The 23,770-nt window shown below is 28.0% G+C and overlaps 5 protein-coding genes across 7 annotated transcripts; 3 read left to right on the forward strand and 2 right to left on the reverse strand.

The window, feature by feature from the left end:
• Positions 1-210: 210 nt before the first annotated feature.
• On the forward strand, positions 211-7,086 carry LOC140671681 (mitoferrin-2). Of its 2 annotated transcripts, XM_072903202.1 has the most exons (6): positions 211-922; positions 2,729-3,005; positions 3,384-3,608; positions 4,028-4,238; positions 4,345-4,475; positions 6,916-7,086. In XM_072903202.1, the coding sequence occupies exons 1-6, from the start codon at positions 806-808 to the stop codon at positions 6,936-6,938; spliced, it is 984 nt and encodes a 327-aa protein (XP_072759303.1). In that variant the 5' UTR covers positions 211-805; the 3' UTR covers positions 6,939-7,086. The 2 variants fall into 2 exon arrangements, with proteins under 2 accessions (XP_072759303.1, XP_072759302.1); XM_072903201.1 differs by having other exon boundaries at positions 4,345-7,086.
• On the reverse strand, positions 3,604-10,149 carry LOC140671680 (uncharacterized). 2 transcript variants are annotated; one of them, XM_072903200.1, is made up of 6 exons: positions 9,991-10,149; positions 9,591-9,869; positions 9,284-9,486; positions 8,967-9,169; positions 8,693-8,870; positions 3,604-3,726 (listed from the first exon to the last, which is right to left on the reverse strand). In XM_072903200.1, exons 1-6 carry the CDS (start codon positions 9,992-9,994, stop codon positions 3,634-3,636), a joined length of 960 nt encoding a protein of 319 aa, XP_072759301.1. In that variant the 5' UTR covers positions 9,995-10,149; the 3' UTR covers positions 3,604-3,633. The 2 variants fall into 2 exon arrangements, with proteins under 2 accessions (XP_072759301.1, XP_072759300.1); XM_072903199.1 differs by lacking the exon at positions 3,604-3,726 and adding an exon at positions 8,206-8,590.
• LOC140671682 (protein SPMIP1) lies at positions 7,226-8,121 on the forward strand. Its single transcript, XM_072903203.1, has 3 exons — positions 7,226-7,496; positions 7,562-7,716; positions 7,791-8,121. The coding sequence occupies exons 1-3, from the start codon at positions 7,287-7,289 to the stop codon at positions 8,017-8,019; spliced, it is 594 nt and encodes a 197-aa protein (XP_072759304.1). The 5' UTR covers positions 7,226-7,286; the 3' UTR covers positions 8,020-8,121.
• A 239-nt stretch (positions 10,150-10,388) lies between the features above and the next one.
• Suv3 (Suv3 RNA helicase) lies at positions 10,389-14,682 on the forward strand. The gene is made up of 14 exons (XM_072903520.1): positions 10,389-10,580; positions 10,782-11,020; positions 11,390-11,612; positions 11,805-11,973; positions 12,060-12,171; positions 12,252-12,382; positions 12,480-12,793; positions 12,908-13,049; positions 13,129-13,287; positions 13,367-13,546; positions 13,702-13,850; positions 13,957-14,078; positions 14,244-14,297; positions 14,359-14,682. The coding sequence occupies exons 1-14, from the start codon at positions 10,504-10,506 to the stop codon at positions 14,490-14,492; spliced, it is 2,205 nt and encodes a 734-aa protein (XP_072759621.1). The 5' UTR covers positions 10,389-10,503; the 3' UTR covers positions 14,493-14,682.
• Positions 14,683-19,396: 4,714 nt separating this feature from the next.
• On the reverse strand, positions 19,397-20,705 carry LOC140671860 (ejaculatory bulb-specific protein 3-like). The gene is made up of 2 exons (XM_072903532.1): positions 20,481-20,705; positions 19,397-19,664 (listed from the first exon to the last, which is right to left on the reverse strand). Exons 1-2 carry the CDS (start codon positions 20,677-20,679, stop codon positions 19,507-19,509), a joined length of 357 nt encoding a protein of 118 aa, XP_072759633.1. The 5' UTR covers positions 20,680-20,705; the 3' UTR covers positions 19,397-19,506.
• Between the last annotated feature and the right edge of the window lie 3,065 nt (positions 20,706-23,770).

Here is a 23,770-nt window from a genome sequence, read left to right on the forward strand (position 1 = left end):
TCGTCGCGATATATACTCGCGATGACTTAACGCGCGCCGTCTCTCTTTCATCCGGGAAGTTATCATCAACATCGTCATCATTGTCGGCTAGAATGTTCATACTCATTCGGCATTCCGTGTATTGCTTCAAGCATCCGTCGAAAGTATATATTTTAAAGCGTTTCGTCTCGTGGACGCACGCACGAACCACGTGGTCGTACACGACGCATGCGCGCCACGTGCGTCCGAGCCTAACCTCGCTACGTACCGTCATTCTGCGCGACTGATTCGTACCCTCGAGATCGCTATCATCGAATATCAAATGTGATTCCGGTCGTATTTCGGCCGATCAAAAACGGATATATCGTGCGCATAATTTTCGCGACGAGACAAGACGAGTTTGGCAAACGAACGAAAGAACGGCAAAAAGAAAGGGGGGTTATCCGCTCTGTTGCGGAGGCAGTGGGGAGAAACGGGTAACCACTGAGCCTACTTTATTCCGGTGCAGCCCCATTAAGAAACGATCGACGCACGCGATCACATGTCGGCGCTCGGCGCGCGCGTAACGTGTGCGTAGTGCGTATTCCATTCCGTATATATACGAAAACTCGTTAACACAAAGCGTTTTACTTTCCCTCTCGAACAAGCCCGTGTCTTCGCGACGAACGACCTTCAAATATCAAACATCGAATCGGCAACGCAACGTGTTGGCGGCCAGGTAGGAAGAGAGAAGGAGAGAGAACGGCAGGAGGAACGCGAGAAGAAAGTATTGCGCGACATCGTGCATCGAAACGCGCTTACGAGCAAGTAACTCTCCCTCGTGATCATGGATAAAGACGATTACGAGAGCCTGCCAACCAACTCCGTGGCTGTGCACATGACGGCCGGTGCCCTGGCCGGGATCATGGAACATTGCATTATGTATCCGTTTGACAGTGTGAAGGTACATGTCAGCAGCGATCACATCGTGCACGTTTTTTTTTTTTACTCTCTCTCTCTCTCTCCCTTTACATAACCTCGACGCTACCCGGTGGCAATGGCAGTGTCATCGTAACGCTCGAACGCTCAAAACGTGGGCCGACGTCGAGAATTCCATGGAATTCCCGCGATACGTTTTTTTTACCTGGAAAAACTACCATCTGCTTTATCATCACACATTTTCCTTCATGCTTTCCTGGAATTGGCGTCCACTTGGCGCCGGATTTTTTTATCAATGCGATTTATCTATCGCAAACAAATGTGCACTAGATAGGGAGACTTATTATTGTAAAAATTGCAATAATAGTAATTCCACTGTCGTGGGATACGTCACTGGCATTTTTGCACTTTGAGCAACAAAAGTTTTTAATTTTTACAAAATGACAGGTCAGAGATTAAGATTTATTTATTATGTATATGTCTTTACTCTACTGTACATATTTTTATGAATATTTATATTGTCTCATGTCACATGTTTATAGTTATATTGTCTCATGTCACGTGTTTATAGTTATATTGTCTCATGTCACAATATCTAAAGTATATGCATACATAATTATTACAAATTGTATGTAATGTAATGTCATTGAAGTTTGACGTAATCTAGAGGAGATTTATATTTAATACAAAGAAAAAAAAGTGTCTCTCTTATTTTACTTTCGTTTTTTTACAATTAGAAGACTAGAATTAAATAACACAATAGATCTAGTACATGCTATTAGCATATGTCCCATTAACATATTCATCAAGTTTATTTCATTCTTGTTTTTTGTCATATACTTAAGGAGAAGCAAAGAAAGTATTTTATCATATCTTTATGTTTCTATTTTTTATTATACACAAAAATATGTAATGTTAAGATTTACTTAGTTTTTACTATATGTTGTTATATTTTTAATATATATTTTCTTGATATGTCTGACAAGTTGTTAATTTTACTCTGTGAAAATGCAAAGATCATATTTACAAGAGTTGAGTCTCTACTTTTTATAAGTAATAAAACCATTGTGAATCGAATATTTGTTGAATCAGTTTATATACATTAGACATTACATGGCTTATTTGATACTACATAATAGTACAAAATGTTATCGTATATGGGACACGTATGATGATTGAAACAATAGTCACTCAGTACTAGTTGGTAATAACACAATGAGTTGCATATTGCAAATAATACATTATACCAGATTCTTATTCAGAATGCAAGTGTCTACTATTCATTATATAACACAGTTCGTCGGTCTTAGTGCAGTGTGGGTTCTATTTCTGATCTCCTTTTCAAACTACTATTTATACTATCAATACATGCTAGCCTGCCTAAATAATATGCCAAACTTTAATTTTATTCATTATACAAATGGAATTACCTAATAATGTAGAAATGTTGTTTTGCTATAATGTTATGCAAAAAAGATTGATATTGAAATGAAAATAATATGTTGGAGAATTACAAATATTTTCAAGTATTTAAATTTTATATGTTCAATTCTATTTCTTTACATGCAGCTATTATCTTAATTGATAATTTTTTGCATTTATTTTCATAGATAAAGATTATTACTATATGCTTTTTTACAATAAACTGGTTGATAGCCACTGTTGGTACTATCAGCAAGTCATTGTATTCTTAAAGTACCTTGACAATAATAACTTTATAAAATAACATTGAAAAAAATATTGCAATACCAAGATACATTAGATGTATAGAATAAATGTAATCATATTATTAATTTTACAATTGATATAATATTTTCTTTTATGTGTCTAGACAAGAATGCAGGCATTAATTCCTGGTCCAGGAGGAGGAGGAGGAGTGGGGGAAGTATTGTACAGAATGATACGACAAGAAGGTGTATTAAGGCCAATTAGAGGTGTAAGTGCAGTGGTTGCTGGAGCTGGGCCCGCGCATGCTTTATACTTTTCTTGTTACGAGAGTCTTAAAGAAAAATTCAAGAGTACAAGGTCCCAATTCAATCATCTTGTCTACGGAGCGGCTGGTTGCGTAGCGACAGTTTTGCATGATGGTGTCATGAACCCAGCAGAAGGTTAACTATAATCAAATATTATAAGCAAATTTAATATGTGATATATTTTATTTAAGTAAGAAATAATATGTGATATCATTACAAATTAAAAGATAATTTTGAAACAATGTAGATGTTTCAGTTAGAATATTATCATTTAATCTATGAAAAGAGATATAAAGACTCTTATCTAATCATTATAAGTTTAATACTATTGATACCTTTTTCACACATACACACACTATTCCTCATAAAAGTTTAATCAAAGATATTTATAAGATAATATACAGATTAAAAAAAAAATCTTGCATTTAGAAATATATTTAATAATTTAAAGAATTTTTTCTCAAAAAATAATATAGATATGTAAAGATTAACATATATAATATCTTGTTACAGTTGTGAAACAGCGATTACAGATGTACAACTCTCCCTATAGGAATGTACTGAATTGTATACAGCATGTGTACCAGAAAGAAGGGCTATTTGCATTCTATAGAAGTTACACGACTCAATTGGCTATGAATGTGCCTTTTCAAAGTATTCATTTTATTTCGTATGAATTTGTACAATCCATTACAAATCCGGAGCATGTTTACGATCCAATAGCACATATCACGTCTGGTAAGTTCATCGACTATTTGTAATATTAATTCTCAATCCTATTTTTATCGTTGTCGAAACATTCGGCTTCGATTCCCGATTCAGCGAATCTGTCCCAATATTTTTCTCGCTTACGCTTCTATAAAAGAGCAAAGAGAGATTGATTTAAAAATCTCGAATTGAAATTTATTTAATTTTAATATAAAAATCAAGAAATACTCGTGCTCTATGAAAATTAAATTTTTTACGTAACTGATTATTGTACACAGGACACGAATATTTCTTGGTCTTTACACCAAGACTAAATAAATCTCAATTCGTGATCTGACGCACTATCGTCCGCATGTACTAATTTTTAATAGCCTGCGAAATTTTAAATTTATTCTCTATTTTTATTGTTTTATTATTATTATTATCATTTTATATGTATGTAATCACAGGTGCAGCAGCAGGTGCAATTGCGGCTGCGGCGACAACCCCCTTAGACGTTTGCAAGACAGTATTGAACACTCAGCAAGACGGCGTGCATGCTCAGGGTATGATGGATGCATTTAGACAAGTCTACAGGCATGGCGGTATACAAGGATATTTCCGTGGTTTACGCGCAAGAGTTTTATTCCAAGCTCCAGCTACTGCCATTTGTTGGGTGATGTAAGTTTTTTGTGCGCCTTATTTTCTTTTCAAGATTATGTGTGACTCATTAATTTTTTTTTTTATTTTTACATTACATAATGTGAATTTTTAATTCGTGCGGCAGATACGAGTCATTCAAGTACGTGTTACGTGGCAAGCAAGATGACGAGTGCGGCGACTTGGAAGTCGATAGTAGTAGTACGACTGGAATTAATCAAAATCCGACATCGAGATCCAACGGCTTTCAAGGAACAGGTCTGTACTTTAACAACCATGCTTCATCACCTGTATTACTTAAAGTGACTACAAGTTAGGTATATAAAAGAAATTATACTTATATTGATCGATTAAGAGAGAGAAAGAGAGAGAGAGCTGTTTCATTATCCAAAAAAATTGATAATAAAAATCTGTTCTTTTCATTATAAGAATTTAGCGACAATGAGTAACAAAATATTTGATAAAGATATTTTGTTGATTAATTTTATTGATTCCTATATTATTACAACAGCATTTTTACAAAAGTATAAAAGTCGCGAAAAAAAACAAAATATATGATGCTAAGAAAGACAATATTGCGCAAAAGCATCGAATATGGGCATATATTAAGTTAATATATGCCAATGAACTTGTTGAATGATTGCACAAAATGATTGCTTCGTATAACGGTTTTAATAATGCCACCTTTTTATTTTATTTCTTGATGCCTTTAATTACCGAACGAAAACGCTTAATTTTAAAAGGTAAAACTGCAAATGCAAAATAGAAAATTATTATTTCATTATTCTTTATATTATCATATCTTATGCTTATAACATATATTTTTTTCTCTTCTGTACGGCGAAATCGGTATAAAAATACCTTTCTATTACTTTACACAATAACTATATAAAACAATTTTGTTCATTAACTGTACATTAAATTTGGAGTCATATAATATTCATTAATCGATCCTGATAAAACACTGGCTGCTATCCTATGTGTATCTAATTGAAATAAAATATTATCGATTATACTGTTCATATGGAGAGTATCAATATTTAAAATGTTAATTTAATATATCAATTTTTGACGGTAAAAATCAGTATGTATTGTCTTCTGCTGTAATTTGCCTATTAATTTATAAACAAATTTATATGCGGGCGTTATTTACAATCTAATTTGTACATTTTTAACTTAGACAAATATATTTGATTTTGGTAATAATTTGTTTAATCTGTTGAGTCACAACGGTTGGGTAATACTTTTAAAAATTTCGAGCATATATTTATATTATGAAAACGGATCTACACTTGTTAATAAAGTACTATTGAAGGCGCAATGACATAGAAAGTGTTGCATTACACTCTGTAATATTCTGCAGTATAGAAATCGAATGTTTTTTAAAAAAAGAAGAAAAGATATGCTCCACGTGAATAGTGAAAATAGAATAGCGCAATTAGATTGCAGTCCATTCTTCAATATTATACCATTAAGTAAGTTAAGAAAACAGTGGGATGCATGCAAAAATTCTGTTGATAATAAACTGTACTTTAGAGCATAATTAAGTGTGCATAATTACAATTAATACAAGATTTTAATTTCGCAAATATGCAAAATTAGACAATTCATAATCATTATTAACAATATAAAATCATTTAGTAATCAACATTGAAAAATTATTTAGACTAATGAAATCTAAATTGATATCGAAAATGCGACGTACATAATTTTGCATTCAGACTGTAGATACAAATATGGATTGGAGTGATAATATAAAACATGATTGGTTACTCTAAAGTTTAGAGGAATCATATGCGATGTAAAGTAATTATCTTATAGAAAATTGTAGATAAAATTATATATTACATATATGTACAGTATAAAGAAAAAGAGAAAGAAAAACCAGTGTAGAAAAAATGAAACTATTATTTGTACAAGTACACGATTCCTCTTGATTACTCAAGTACAAATGATAAAATGCTCCTTAGTCACTTTGTAATATAAAAATAAACTATGTATCTAAACCATTATACATATATATCACATACAATATTGCTTCCTATGGCTGTGATTACTGAGTCATTTGATGTTGACTTTAAGAGGGAGTAATATCATGTAAAACTCATATTTCACGCCATTTATTTATTGTTACAATTTTATATATATATGTACCATGCATCGTTGGATAAATCGTTTGGATGTTGGAGCATAGTATTCTTATATATGACAATATGTAAAAAAGAACAGCATCTAATTAAAACTAATTTTATAAAAATGTTTTTTTTTTTTAATTACAATAGAAAAATTATAAAAACTGTTTTGCAGCTAATTTTTCGTTTGAAACATCTATTTGTGTAGATGCATCTGTTGCATATACGCAAATGCACGTATTTTACATATTAATTTAAGCATACAGTCAGTCACATATTATAAGATACTGGATTTATCGCTTAAACCTTTATTTATACTTTTCATTATATAATCGGCTAAATTTTTATTGAACATTTATCTAAAATATGTCTTTATTTGAATTTCAAACAAATGCTTATTTCTCAGGTATACTATAGACTATTAATACTGTACATAATAAAACGTTTCCCTAATTTGTTTTTGAAACTTATTGCATATGCAAAATAATTCATAGCAACATATTATTATGTTGAATCGATTGACTTTACATTTTTCTTTTCCTAACGTTCCTTTATATTCTTTTCAGAAATAAGAGTTGTACATAGTTGAATATATATGCTCCCACTGGTATTAGTACACAGAAATATATATACATAAATAATGTAGTACATACATTAAGTACGTACAGAATTTATGTAACACAGTAAAACGTATTATAACGCGTAATAACAATGTAAATAAACCATTCTACAAAGTATTGCAATGTATTATTTAATTTATTGCGCCTTATCTTCTTGAGTGTATGAAAGAAAAGAGAAAACATTTGAGGATAGTAATTATTCAAAATCTTACTTCAGAGTTATTTTCATTAAAATACTTTTTGTCTATACAAATTATTTGTAATTATTAATTTTTGCTTGCATAATTAGAATAGTGTGTAAATTACACAAGAGAAATATGGCGAAAATTTCTGGCAATGTATGCGACGCTCGTTGCCAATTATATCATACTGAAATGATAAGGAAAGAAAACGCGATACGAATGAAATGGTTTTTAAAAAACCAACGATTGATAAGTCATTTGAAAGAGCCAAAATTCACAAAACGAGCTAGAGAAATAATTTCGGAGTCTGAAAAACGAGCGAAAATTCGCGTTGATAAACCTATTGTGCGTAAAAAGTTTAATATTTGTTAATTCACAATACTCATCTCTTTTAAATTGTACATACATAGGTACAACGCAAGCCCTTACCCCTTTGGAGGCCACCTCCATCTGATGATTCTATCAATATAGATACTATGAAACCGATAGATCCTGATGTAAGAAACATGCTTTATGAGAAAGGAGTGCCGACTTTTCTCGCTACTGATAATTATTTAATTGAAAGGTAGTGCCTAATGTAGTTCACAAACATCCCTTTGAAAAAGACTGATTTATAAGATGTTTTTAAAAATTTTTTAGATATAAAGAATCCTCGGAGAAGCGTTTCTATTTTCCCGATAGTGCGAATTGGATATACGGATGGCGCCTTGACGATTTTCCTCCTGTTCCACTTAGTAAAGTAGGCCTGAGATCTGTTATGTTATCACAATTTTATCAACGCAAAACATTTAATCTACAACGAGATCCAAAATGGTATCGTGGTTGCCAGCTAAAGAATGCAAGAAATTTCAGTTGTTTGTTGACATGATAATTATTAACTAATTTGAAATTCTTGTACAAAGAGAATTATGTGAATGTCTTTATATTATATATTGATAGAGTACAATCAGAGAGAAATCAATATTTTCATACCATATGTTTTGTACATATTCTTCTATATTATATGTTTGAATGTGACAATTTTTATAAAAAAAATATATATATATTTTTACTCCTATAAAATTCAGTGTATTTTTTTAGCACTAAATTTAAACTTTTTATTTGTATTTTATCTTTTTTTTCTCAATAAATTTTTTGCAACAATTAGAATTTTCTACAAGAACTTTCTTAATTTACCTATCATCTTTTCATCTTTCTTGCTCATTATTTTCTTTATTTATGCTATCTATAGAAAATAAGTCTAATGGCAATAAAAAGTCAGCATGCTCTGGCATGGCATCAAATGCAAAATTTATAAATTTTTGAAATTCTTTGGTAATAGCAGTAATTTTTTCTTGGAGCATTACATTCTTGTCGTGACATTCTGTAATCCTTTTCTTCATTATGTTTATAGTGTCAGCTTGTTTGGCAATAAGCTCATGCAAAGATTTTATCTTTTCCTGCATTTAAATATTTACTTAAAATATTTAAATTTAAAATTACAATATTTTTAAATATAAAAATAAGCTGTATAATATATATATATATATATATATATTTACCTCGTAATGTTTATGTATCGCCTGCGTTTGTAAACTACTACGTAGTCTTTCCATGCAAAGAACATAAATAATATTCATTACATTTTGTAGCTGAAATTCATGTTGTTGAAAATGTAATGCTTCTATTTTCTTCTTTTTTATTTCCCAAATTCTTGCATCTAATTTAAGGTGTTCTTTTCTGTGTATGTATAAAAGTGCCAAATTCAATAATTTATGTTTGATGATGTTACAGGAAGAGTCTTTTAAAACTCGTGAAACTTATATATTGAGATACCTCATGATTTTATTGAAGTCAGCAATCATTTTCTCTCTCTGTGCACGATGAGATAATTCAAGATCGTCATACAGAGACTTAATGATGTTATACATCTGGGGCCGCAACTTTCTTAGCACATCGTGCGTCGTATCTATTCGTGTTTTTACAGCAACTTTCTGCAATTCCTTCTTATGTTTAGCATCTGCATCTGCCGAATCCATCTATTACAATTTTACACTAATCATTATTTGCTGTATTTTGTTAAATATGTTGCCTTATATATGTTCTTTTTTAATTTGTTTATAAAAGAATAATTAATTGTGCCATTTATGTACTTGCAACTGTTTTTGTAACTCCTGCTGAGTAAACTTGAAATACTCTTCGTATCTGGCATGAATCTCATCCACATTGCATTTGATGGCAAATCTTTTTTCAGCTTCAAGCATATGACATTCCTCTGCAAACTCATTTCTCAGTTTGCTCTGTGTCAATGCTTCAATCTCTGTCTGAAATTTCTTCAACTCTTCTTCACCTAATACTGAAAGACAATTTATATAATTTATTAGTAAGCATATATAATATATATATATATATATATATGTAAATCAAATTAACTTTCTATGCAGATTCGTCAAATCTCACCTAAAATGTCACGATGTATATTTGATTTCAGAATGTCTTGTTTTTCTGACACCATTTGAACAATGTCCCTTTTTAATTGACTGTCCTGTGCTTTGTGACATTTTGATTGTTGTAAGACTCTTGCAGATCGTATCGGATCTAACTGTTTTATCATTTCATAATGACTATAGTTGAAGAGAATTTGTGCCAATGAAGTACCAAGATATTGTTCAATTTCTGATCTTGTTGGAATATCATTTTGCTTAACATATTTCAACTTGTGAAATTTATAAGTATGAACTGTGTAAAAATATTTTTATAGAAATAATCGTGTGTTTCGTAAATTTTATTTAAATAAAAATATCTTCACAGCACAAATTAAATTGCATCCGCACTTACATCAACAAAGTATATTACTTACACATTGTTTATCAAGAAAAATACATATTTTTTTACAACAAATTATTATCAATTTAATAGAAAAAAAATTGATCTTTTATTCTCTGAACAGCATGTTTTATTATTCTTTTGTATGTGATGACACGTCAAGCAATGAAATTATTATAAACATAGAAAATTTCATATATATATATATACAAAAAAGCCGGGTTCAGAGAGTTTCTCTCTCTCTCTCTCTCTCTCTCTCTCTCTCTCTCTCTCTCTCTCTGGGTAGCTTAGAATGTGTTCCAAAATTCTATCCACAGGGTGTAGCGTTTAATTCACCAATCAGAATAAAGAAATCTTTGCTTCTTTTGTCCTGATTGGTCAATTAAATGCTACTCTACAGACCAAATTTTAAACACATCTCTACCATTATCAATCGGTAAGATCACACGTGTTTAACCGATAATTGCGTAACCTCAATAATTTTGTTTGTACGCAGTGTGCTCCACGTTTCTAATTGTGTTGAGTAATAAATTATCTATGATGAAAAATGATACTCATAAAGTGTAGTATGTCAGAACAGCTGATACGAAGAGGCGTTTTATCGGCGATGACATTTGCACGCAGGTATAATATATGCATACATTTATATGTATGTATCTATAGACATAGATTATATTCTCATGTTAATCTCCTCTTTTTAAGTGATTTTTATGTAAACTAAATATATATGTATTGAGTGTTTATGTATTGAGAATATAATTAGGAATACTTTAATAGTTGATCTATTACTTTGATGCATATTTTATTTCATCTTTTGTTATATAGATCTACAGCTCTTGGCACTAGTTATATTCAGCCATGCAGAGGCAAAAAAGATGACAGTAGTTCACATTTGCCGGAATCTCTTTTTCATCCCGTGCCCATCAAACCAACTCCGGATGATATAAACATTGGTGCTGAATTAACTGGATCATCATTAAAAAAGACAGATCTTTTAAGAATATTGAATGCCTTTACACAAAAGACAGAAATCAAGGAACTAGCTCGCCAACATGGATTAGATAGTGTGTATTAAAATACATATATATATATTGTATATATATATATATATGTATATATACAATAAATATACTGTATGTTTTACAATGGCAGTAAGATAGTAACGCTATAAGATATACACATAAAGTAAAGCTGACCATAAACAAAATGGTTTAATCCTATTTATTACAGCCAGCTTACCTCAATGTCTATAGCTTACATTTTTACTGTTATTATAGATCATATACTAATTGACAAATACTAGAAAAAGAGTCACATTGCACAGAAAAATGTTCCCTAGCAATTGTCAATTAATGTATATGTATGATATATATATATTGATAGTTTGTACATATATCGATCAAGTATAGATCTAATTATGATATTGATTTTAGGCTATCTTCAGGGACAGGCATTTACGAATTTTAGGCAATATTGTATGTCAACAGAATCATTACCTGTGGATCTTCATATAGTACTAAGTGATATTCTGCAAGGTGCTGGAAATGTCACTGATATTTTTCCATATTTTCTACGACATGCGAAACAGATGTTTCCACATATCGATTGTCTAGATGATCTTAAAAAGATTGGTGATCTACGAAGTCCTGCAACCTGGTAAGATTCTACAAATTTACATGCATTTGATTGCTAGCATGATTATTATCTATTATTATCATTATATTTCAATATATATATGTAGATATACATCCAATGGAATGGAGAAAAAATTTTTAATAAATTAGAATTTTGTATTAATATTAATGTATTAATATTGTCAGGTATCTCTCACTGTATTAATATTCTCAGGTATCCCTTAGCAAGAGCAAAAAATAGGAAAATAATCTTTCATGCTGGACCAACAAATAGTGGGAAGACTTATCATGCTTTAGAAAGATTTATTACTGCAAAAAGTGGAGTGTATTGTGCACCTCTGAAGTTATTGGTTGCAGAAGTTTATCATAAGTGTAATGAAAGGGTTGATATCAACATAATTTTATTTTCATAATTTTACTTGTCATGCCAATATATCGGACCATAGTAACATATTTTACAATATTTCAGGGAACACCATGTGATTTATTAACTGGAGAGGAACGAAAGTACGTTAAAGGTTCCGATAATCCGGCAAATCATTTATCCTGTTCTGTAGAAATGGTAAATCTACAAAATAACTGTAGGTGTCACTTTGTATTTCACAACTTTGAAAGCATTTATGCAGTAAAATAATATTGATACAATCATGTTTTATTATAGATGAAGTAGCTGTAATTGATGAAATTCAATTGATGCGTGATATTAGTAGAGGCTGGGCGTGGACGAGAGCTCTTTTGGGAATTCCTGCAGATGAAATACATTTATGTGGTGAAGCTGCTGCTATAGATTTGGTATGTTTTTCATACATGTATCCTATAAATAGAATCATATATGAAATCATATACACATAATAGATATTTACTAATCAAAGATTATATATATATACAGGTAAAAGCTATATGTATTTCTGCAGGTGAAACTGTAGAAATTCGCAGATATAAGCGATTAACAAATCTAGAAATAGAAAACGAGGCGCTTGATTCTTTGGTCAATACTAAGCCCGGAGATTGTATAGTCTGTTTTAGCAAAAACGATATATTCACTGTATCACGTTCTCTCGAGAGTAAAGGGATAGAAGTAGCAGTAATATATGGCAGCTTGCCTCCAGGTACCAAACTGGCACAAGCCGCGAAATTTAATGATCCTAAGAATTCCTGTAAAGTCCTGGTAGCAACTAATGCGATTGGAATGGGTTTGAATTTGTGAGTTTCATGTATCTGTGTCATGTTAAATTTAAAGTTGTATATAAAGCTTTATACTTTAAAATTCTAAGCTCACCCTGTTGAAATCATTTAAATGACTCGTATATTTTTTAGACACATTCGAAGAATTATATTTTATTCGTTGATTCAGCCAACATTCAATGAAAAAGGTGAAAAGGAAATGGACATTCTATCTGTGTCAGCAGCTTTGCAAATTGCAGGCCGCGCTGGACGTTACGGTACAGCTTGGAATACAGTAAGCATAATCCAGTTTGTTTGCATTAACTTTACATATAACATAAAAAAAAATATTAAAATACCTTTTTGAATTATAGGGTTACGTAACGACTTTTAAAAGAGAAGATTTACCTACTTTAAAGAATTTGTTGAACCAAACACCAGAAGTAATAACACAAGCAGGTCTTCACCCAACAGCGGATCAAATTGAGCTGTATGCTTATCACTTACCAAATTCACCATTGTCGAATCTAATAGTATGTCTTACAAAAAAGCAGCAATAAAATTAAATGTTAATAATTACATGCCACTTATAAAATACTTTATTCATTTCAGGATATTTTTGTATCATTGTGCACAGTTGACGATTCTCTTTACTTTATGTGCAACTTAGATGATTTTAAGTTTTTAGCCGATATGATACAGCATGTTCCGTTGCCACTCCGTGCGAGATATGTATTTTGTTGCGCACCGATTAATAGAAAATTGCCATATGTGTGCACTATGTTCCTGAAAGTAAGTAGTTATATTTTTATTAATGCTTAAAACAATATTGAAAGTTAAAATAAAGTATTATCAGAAGATTTTTTCTAATGTTAATTTAAAATAAGTTTTTTTGAAATATAAAATTGTATTTGCACTTACAGAATATATATGTATAATTTTTTCAGTTTGCACGTCAATATAGTAAGAATGATATGATAACATTTAGTTGGTTGTGTCAACATATTGGATGGCCTTTTGCAACACCAAAGACTATTCTTGATCTTGTTCATTTAGAAGGCATCTTTGATGTGTTAGATCTTTACTTATGGCTCAGGTATAATATATATTTATGTCTCTTTACTTTACTCTCTTCTTTATACTTTCTATTTTATATTTTACAGTTATCGTTTTATGGATACTTTCTATTTTATATTTTACAGTTATCGTTTTATGGATCTGTTTCCGGATGCTGAAGTGGTGCGTGATGTACAAAAAGAGCTTGATGCACTCATTGAAGCAGGAATAGTTAGATTAACAGCGTTGTTGTTGCATTCAGATGCAGGTAAATGTGATTCTTTTAACACAACATTTATAATATAATTTAAATTATTTTTTTTGTATATTATATACATATAAGAAATATACTATTAATCTGTCAACATCAGTTTTATATTTATTACGTTACGTTATAAGATATTAATGTACAAATTTTGTTTTATTATTTGAGGTGGAGAGACTGATAGTTTTGAGATGCAGACGCAAAAGCAAAACTTTTACCGAGGTATTATCCATAAAATATTTTTATATGTTGATACATGCTTACTGTATAATACATTTTTTAGGTCATGCAACAACTGGCAAACGCAGCATAGGTAAAGGAAAATTGACTGAAAGATTAATAGCAGAAGGACTCTTAACACCACAAATGTTATGTGAATTACAATCCGAATGGATTAAGTCGAAAAAGAAAAAATAATTTTATTACTATAATAAAATATTAAATTGAATTAGAAGAAATCATTATATTGTGATTGATATAATTTTAAATTAATCAAAAAAGCATAAATGTCAAGTTAACACAATATGAATTAAGTATTGAAATCTTATATACATGTAGCATACAATATTACGATTTTATGTAAAAACATGGCCATGTTAACTGTAAATATTATTTTAATATTTAATAATTGTGTTATGTAAATTTGTCCACATATATAGATTTTTCCTATAAAAGTGTATTATTATTATGATATAAAAGTATATTACATTATATATTAATATATATAATGTAATTTTTTTACAATATCTATAATCTATTTGTTTTATATATATATATATATATATATATATATATATATATATATAGATATAAACTTTGTTTTATAAATTTGTAAAAATTAGAGTCGACTTTATAATTTTTATTATATGAAAATTTAGAAAAAATAAATTAAATTTTTTTAAATTTTTCTCTTAATAATTATTGTAATTAAAGTTTGTAATCTTTAGCTTTTATATTCTAATATCGGATGCATGGATTTTAATATTATAATTCGTATTTAAATTAATTATATTTATTTTACTGTTATATAAATTTACTTATAATATTAAAATATATTTGTAATTTTTCTTGGAAAAAATTCAAATTAATTTAATTGACGATTGAATCTGTCAAATAATAACTGTATTTTATTGATGTAGATAAAATTATTGTTCTATTGTTGTATAATATACATAGAAGAAGGATTAGATCAAGACTAATGAATTACACAATTCGAAATTTTGACATAAGCGATTTTAGTAAAAGTTGGAATCTTCGTCATACGTCATACCACTGACGAGATATTATAAAGTCCATATCTGACTACGCATTAAAAATTGATGAGTTAAAATATCCGCATGATTTAAATAAGTCATATAATTATTAACAATAAGTCAAAATGGTCGATAATGTCATCGTCCTGTAATTACCTCCGGACCCACTTGACAGTCACAAAAATTTAGCCAGAGCTGACGGTCTTTAATAGTATTTCGTCAGTGGTCATGACGTTTCGATATCTCGAGAGTTACGATTCTCAAAGTCGAGTATCCTTTCCGAAATGCGGAACTTAAGGGCTTAAAAAGTTATCTCGTCGGTGTTAGAAATTGTAAGGGCTGGTGGTAAGACCGCATTCAAATCGAGTCGTATTCTTTGCGATGTTTCTATCGTTTGCGACAGAATTTTGCGCGAGAGCAAATATCGTATACGTTTCTAATAAATTGTAGAATATTGATAATGTATTAGTTTTCGTGTGCAATTGCTATTTTACATTAATTTCGGAAATTTCGTGTCCGGTGTGTGTTCAAACGAGTGGCAAATGTGGCGAAGATAGTGTCTCGTCGAAATACAACACAACTATATATATTGCAGATAAATAATTAAATATGCATCAGAATCATTGAAAGTAGACAACTTTGATCTTGTCTTATAATATGTGAAAAATTGTGTTCTACAAGTGCGGAATTGATCGAGAGTAACATACATTTTCATTTTATTTCGCCAAAATTGGAGTCGCTCCAGATTGATGTACATTTCTATGCACATCTTCCATGTTGAAGTCCCGGAATCTGCAACACTGCGCACACAACACGATGAGGTATATATCAAAAAAAAGGTATGTAAAAAATTATTAAAAATAAATTCTTATTTTATATTTCTTCTAATTCTGCAGACAGATTGCGTTCGAAAGAGTTAAAAAAAAAATTACTTATTACTCTGTGAAATTATTTTATCTATAATAAAATTTTTATTACAAAGATAAAAATAATAAATAATTGCTTACGGGGCAATATTTGCCAAAAATTAATGGAAAATATAAAATAGTACTCTTCTACAAATTGAACATATTCTAAATTTTATACACTAATACACTCATATTCTTTAAATCAATATTTGAAAATAAATATTAGATTATACACTGGGCAACAAAATTATTATAACAAAAATTTATACCAAAAGTGCATGGATGCGCGCGCGCGCACACATCCAGTAACTTCCACGTGTTGCTGATGCTCTCGGTAACAAAAATGTATAGATAACTTTGATACGTTATAACATCGCGAAAAAAAATCGTACAACTTTTTCAAATACGACAATTTTTCGTGGAGTTATAATTATTTAAAGTTATGTGAAATTTTGGGGTAAATTTTTGTTGCGATAATTTTGTTGCCCAGTATATAATCTAACATTTATTTTCAAATATTGATTTAAAGAATATGAATAAATATTTATTATTAATAATATTAAAATTTTAATACACTCTCTGATAGAAAATTCTCTGTTAGTAAATATATATTTTTCTGAATATAACTTTTTATTTTAAGCTTTTGATTATTAGGGATTAAAGCTAGAAAATAAAATAGTAAATTGTGTGAATATTTTTTCTTTAAGATAAAGAGAAAATTGCTTAAAGTTCACTACATTATTCTGTTATTTATAAATCTGATTATTTGTAAAGATTATAAAGATCTCGATATTTTATACTTTAAGAAAAATCGATTTAAAACATGGACTAAGGAAGAGGGGGACCGAGTCTAACAATAAGGTCTTAGTTTGAGCAAGAGGAGGTGTCATCTCATTGTCAGACATGCAGGGGAAACTGCTTTTCCACTATAGTGCCTTTTATCTCACACATAGCATGTATAATTGAATAACCAGTATGGTGGCCCCCTGCCGCGGATGTGTTTTCCCGCTAGAGCTTGTGTTCCATCCCCTTCTTCCTTAATCCGTGATTTGAAAAATTTATCACAATGAGAGAAAAGAGCTAATACGAAAAAATACATCGATAGATATCGATATCATATTTATCGTACTTATTGTCATAATACTATTTTTCCGCGGAAATGTATAATACTTCAATACGTCAATACTAATGTTCGATTTCGCTCAAATTAATGGAGTCATCATTACTTTTAGAATAATTCGTAATAAAAAATACTAATAATCGATCATCATATACATCTCATTATTATCTGTGAAATGCAAAAATTACATAGAAGAAAAAAATATAGGTACGACATAATTAACAAAGAAATATACATATATACATAATTAACATATCTTTCCATCCATTATTCATAAATGTATAATAGTAATAAATAAATTTCTAGAGCTAATATTACGCAATAAAGTAATAAACTGATGTGCACTTAGATGTATCTATCAAATAATATTTTTTTTATAGATATCTCTATTTCTCAATACGATAAATTATAACAAAAATTATAATATTCTAAATTGTAATTATTATATAAATTATTTATATTACATTTTATTGCTAAAAATTTCTCTTCGAGGATTTTAGACTAAGAATCACATTTATCAATATATCAATATATTAATAATCATTCTCATCTCATAAATGTCATGTTATCAGTTTACTTTAATTAGTTTTGATCTTGATGTCTACGAAGTATTACGAAAGTATTGCGCAGGGACATTTAATGTATTAATATAATGTTGTAAGGAGACATGTTGGAAAGATTAGAGGAGAACACATAATGCTATCCTACAAGGAAACATAAATGCACTTTTCTTTGTCTTTTTTTTCAGAGATGTTATGTGGAAAAAGAGACTTGCTCATTATAAATATTTATTATTACAAAGAACTTGATTTACTTGTTTCACTTTAGACTTATACATATATTATTGTATATATAACTTAAAACTTAGCTTAGATAATAAAACTTAAAGAAATTTGCTATTTTCTTTTTTCGAAAATTAAAAAATCTTTTTCAATTTTTTTAATTTAAGAAACTTAAAAAAAAAATATTGCTCGTCGATATTACGAACACTTCTTTTTTGAACAATATTAATTAACATTGAAATAAAAGTATTGATATTTTTGGAAATTCGTTTTTTCATTAAAAAATGTTTTTTATAAAGGTACATATACTTTTTTCATTATTTATTAATATAAAAAATATAAATTAATCTTAGAAAAATATATGTTATGAATACGCATGCAATATTATACAAATCAATGCGATAAACCAATAATATATTTGCGGTAACATAATGCTAAACTTTATTGCCAGCTTTAAAAAAGAACATCTAATTAATCTATGTAATTATATATAATTCAAATATTAAATATAGCTTAGATTAATATTTTCTAAACATTTTTATATTATCATTCATGCTTATTCAGATTATTTTTCCTCCATCCAATATTTTTGATGAAACTGACTAACAGGCTCATTACATGTCAAGAGCAAAAAATTATTTTTCTTATATGCATTTCTATTTGCATATGTTAATATGCATTTTTCTTGTTTGTGGAAATCTTCCCCTGTGAAAATTTATCGTCACTATTTTTCTTAGATTTTTAGATATCGATGTACTATATTGTATAAAATATAGTTATTCTCATTGTTATTATATATCAATATCGCATAATTTTAATCACAAGAATACTCTGGTTTTATGTATCTGAAATCGATTGAACATAACTTAGTAGATTTTGCGTTATTTTCTTAGCAAAGTATACCAAAAGTACAATCGTTAAGAAATTAAATTTAATGTGCTAGAATTATAAAAGAAAAACTTATTTTAGAAGAATTCAAAGAAAATTATTTATACCTACAATTATTTTATTCACAATAAAATTTTTCTCACAAAAGTGGAAAAACATTCTTGTTATAAAGATTATATTTTTTACAAATTTATCGTACGTCTTAAATTTATATAATCACAAATTGTAGTTGAAAATATTTTTTACATAGGTTTAGATTTTTAACATTTATGTATTAAACTTCGTGTTTGAATGAATATTTTGATTATATTAAAAAGTAATATTTATGACAAATTATAGGCGGAGGTGGAAAATAATATAAAATCTAAAATAATTTTGCAAATGAATATTTTTTAATATCTTGTAACATCGATATTAATAACACTTATTTTTCATTAGTAACATTTCGGTATTGCCGGTTATTAAGAATTATTGTTTTCTTTAATTTTTTTTTTTTATATTTTCTATACTTTTTGCAATAAGTCGATTCCATTTTTCTGGCTGGTTCTTCGTATACCAATCGCTTACTTGGTCCAACATATTCTTTTGCTTCTCAGTACATTTGCGACATTGAGTTTGAATAGCCTCATCGACAATGTCTAAAAATATAGATTCGATAAAATAGTACTGGTTCATAATAATCGATCTTATTACTAATAAATCATTTCTAATAAATAATTTTATTTCTAATAAATATATAAAACCTATGAACATTAATACACTTGCTGAATTAAAAAAATATTATAATAGAAACTTAAAATAAAATAAAAAAGTTAAGATATGTATTTTGTAGATATAAAAAAAGAATGAAATATTAATTTTATTCTTTATATTTCTATATAAAAAATCAATCATTTAAATCTATTCAAAGAAATAGAACAAAAATACCTAAGTTAATGAATAATGTGCAACATTTCTTGCATATATATGCAAAATATCTATTATCATGTATTTTTTCACATCATTTTTGAATAATGAAAATTAATTTTAAAAAAAATCAATCTTTTTCTTGTAAAATATTCTAAGCATATCGTCGTTGTAATGTATTTTTTTTACGTATATTTCCAATTATCTAAATTACATATACATATTTTTATAACTAAGCCTCATATTAATCTTTTATTAAAGAAAAGTATTCATTTGAAATTAACTGGCAGATTTTATTTTATTCTTTTGTACATATTTTCTTTTCTATATTTACAGAAAAGCCTATTATTATTATGTATGATTTCTTATTATTTTTTTTTTATTATAAGAAACTTATGACATTACTAAGCGTATTAAGTATATATATTAAGCCTATTAGTGTAATTAAATAAAATAAATTTTAAATATTAATCAAAGAAAACTTCCTTTCTGCTACAAAAAAAGGAAAATTATACGATAAAAGCAAGATATCTTGTATTTATACGTACTAGTAAAATATTTCGCATCTGCTGTTACACATGGTCCTATATCCATAAAACAGTTGTAATATTGCTCTCGCAATTTGTCGTTGGCAAGTACTTCCGAAACATTAACATCGTCATACTTATCGTCGTACATATTTTCTTCTGCGAGAACACACATCAATGCAATACCAATGATCGCGATCATACAGATTAGTCGAGCCATCGTTTTCACTTTTACAGTAAGTTTTAATAAGCTGCTTGTACACTTCATTTATAGGTGCCAATCAGTGATAAAAAGATGTGACGTAACAGCCATAGCTGGAAGGGAAAACTGGAAGTGGGATTTAATTAGCAAGCGAGTTAATCTGTAATATATGTGTGTTTATACTTATGTTGCACATTAATAAACTGTTCGAATAGACTATAATATAATAGACTATAATTTTACAATAAAAATGTTTTCTAATAATATCAGTTTTGAATAGTTTTCATAATAAGTAAATATATGAAGGTAAAAAAACTTTTTGATGCGCAATCACAAGAAATAGAGTAGAACTTGTGAATACTCTTGAACTAATTGTCTAATATATGTATGTATAAATTAGCATGCCAACATTTCGGTGAATATTTCATTTATAGCTTGCATACATTTTCTAATATATATTAGAACATTTTCTATAAATGAAATATTCACCGAAATGTTGGCATGTTAATTTTTCTCACAATCAGCTATTATATTATATTTATATTTCGGTGAATATTTTATTTGTGGCTCGCACATTGTCTAATATATAAAATTTTAACAAAAATTTTAACAAAAAATTAGCACGTCAACATTTCGATGAATATTTCACTTGAGATCCGTTTTAAAGCTAAATTATAAATTTTATACTATAAAAGTAATCGAAACTGAATGTTTTTTGCAAATTTCGCTTCAAGATTACAAATAAATGAAAAAAATCTTTTTTTTTTGTATAATTTTACGTAGGCTTTAATCTATAAAATCTCTACTAAAGAGCAAAAATTGTGCAATGTTAAAGATAAACATTAAGAACTGAAATAAATTTGTAGATATTACGAATACAAAACAGAGGAAAGATTGTAATGAATCAGTATTTTTTATAAATTATTCATGATCCTGACACACAATATAATTGATTTCTGCGAAATAATAGTGTAGTGAAGGCGATACATGTGTTGCATAATTATTGTTATGGCATTGTAATGAAAACATTATAATCAATCATAATTATTATATAAATCATTTCTATAATGTTTATACTTTGAAAGTTTATACTTTATTACTGAAAATATCTATGATAAAATTACTACGAAAATTTATACTTCATTACTAAAAATATCTTTTATTCATAAAAATAATTTCTTATAGTATAGTATAGAAATTTATAGTACAATTATATTAATTTAATAATAATTTTTCGTAAACTTGAATAAAAGTAGATTTTAACATAAATGTTTTTAATTTAAAAAATTTATTTAATTATTATTTTAAATTACCACACAAATATAAATTTACACAAATACGATTACATTATTATAATTGTATTTGTATAAATTTAATCGTATTTGTATAAATTAGATTGTTCCAATTATTTTTATATGCACAAGTTTTTCTTGTGAAATTCATTACGTCACGTTTAACTTGATTTCCATCTTATTAAAATATTATCCTATCTACTTATCTTAACTGCCTTGAAATTGCTTTAATCATTCAAGTCTTGAAATTATCATTTGTATATATGTATGTACTACATATACATTGCAGAGTCATAATGGTTGAAAAATATTTTAGAAAAATTAGACCAACATTATATGTATATGTATATATTTCACAAGAAAATACTTATATACAAATGTAAATGAGTTTTTAATTGTTTCTGAGAAATTTTGGTCTTATTTATACATGAATTTATTACTATAGAAAACTATAACGAGAATATTACAAATCGTAACCTTTATTTTTTTTAATTATTTGTATTTGTCACATATTACATATTACTATTAAAATTCCTTCTAGAAGATTTTAGAATATACTAATATTTACATATTATTTCAATCATTTATCTAAAATTTTCTTATAATATTCATAAGGATAATTTACTTATTTTTTCATCTAACATAATAATCACGCTATTTAGCAATTCATCTTAATTATCTTTGATCTTGAAATCCTTGTATTATGAAGATATTGCGCATAAACGTTTATTATATAATAGAAAAGGAGATATGTTAAAAATATTAGAGAAGGAGAATATTATCCTACAACAAAATACATATACAAATGTTTTTCTCTGTATTTTTCCTAAAATATGTCACGGACTTGCTTATTATAAATAACGTATTACTATAGAAAATTTTATTTGCTCATATACCTATCATATATCTGTAGAGATTTCTAAATTATTATATATACAACTTAATATTTAGATAGTAAAATTTCAGAAAACTTGCTTCTTTCTTCTTTCAAAAGCTAAATAATAATTTTTTTAATTTTTACAATTATGAAAAAATTAAAAAGAATATTGTTTGATGATATTACGAACACTTCTTTTTTGGACAAAATTAATTTTGGAATGAAGATATTAATATTTTGAAATAAAAGTATCGATATTTTACATATATTGTTCTTTATTCAAAAAATTTTTATAAATATTTTATTACTATACTTTCTTTATAATCTTTCTTTATTAATATACTTTCTATCGTTGGAACAATTTCCAGTCTTCAATAATATTTTATTACTATACTTTCTTTATAATCTTTCTTTATTAATATACTTTCTATCGTTGGAACAATTTCACAATGTACAATCAAAGAAGTCTAAATATTTCACAAATTTTAAAACAGCTTTAAATTTATATACATATATATTTTATTAAAGTAATTAGCATGTGCATACATGCTAATTTGTAATAAATATTTTATTATTATTATATTAAGTAACCAAAAAAAGAGAATTTTTCTATTTCTTATGTTATCATTCGTACTTATTGGAATGATATTTTCTTTATCTTTACATTCTTCAGTAATATTTTTCGCGACAAACTCACTACAGGCTCACTACAATTATATTACAATCAAGAACAAAAAATTATTTTGTTGTACTATGCGCTGGTATAAAGAAGTTTTTTTCCATATTGCGTACGTTAATATACATTTTTATTGCTTGTAGAAAAACCTTGCGTGCGAAAAATTATTACTGTTTCTTATAAATTATTAGATATCAACAAACAAAATTAAATAAAGAATCTCTGAATATTACAAAAAAAAACTGGTCTAATAAGAGTTGAGCG

This window comes from Anoplolepis gracilipes, chromosome 12 (genome assembly GCF_047496725.1).
Source record: "Anoplolepis gracilipes chromosome 12, ASM4749672v1, whole genome shotgun sequence".
Lineage (NCBI taxonomy): Eukaryota > Metazoa > Arthropoda > Insecta > Hymenoptera > Formicidae > Anoplolepis > Anoplolepis gracilipes.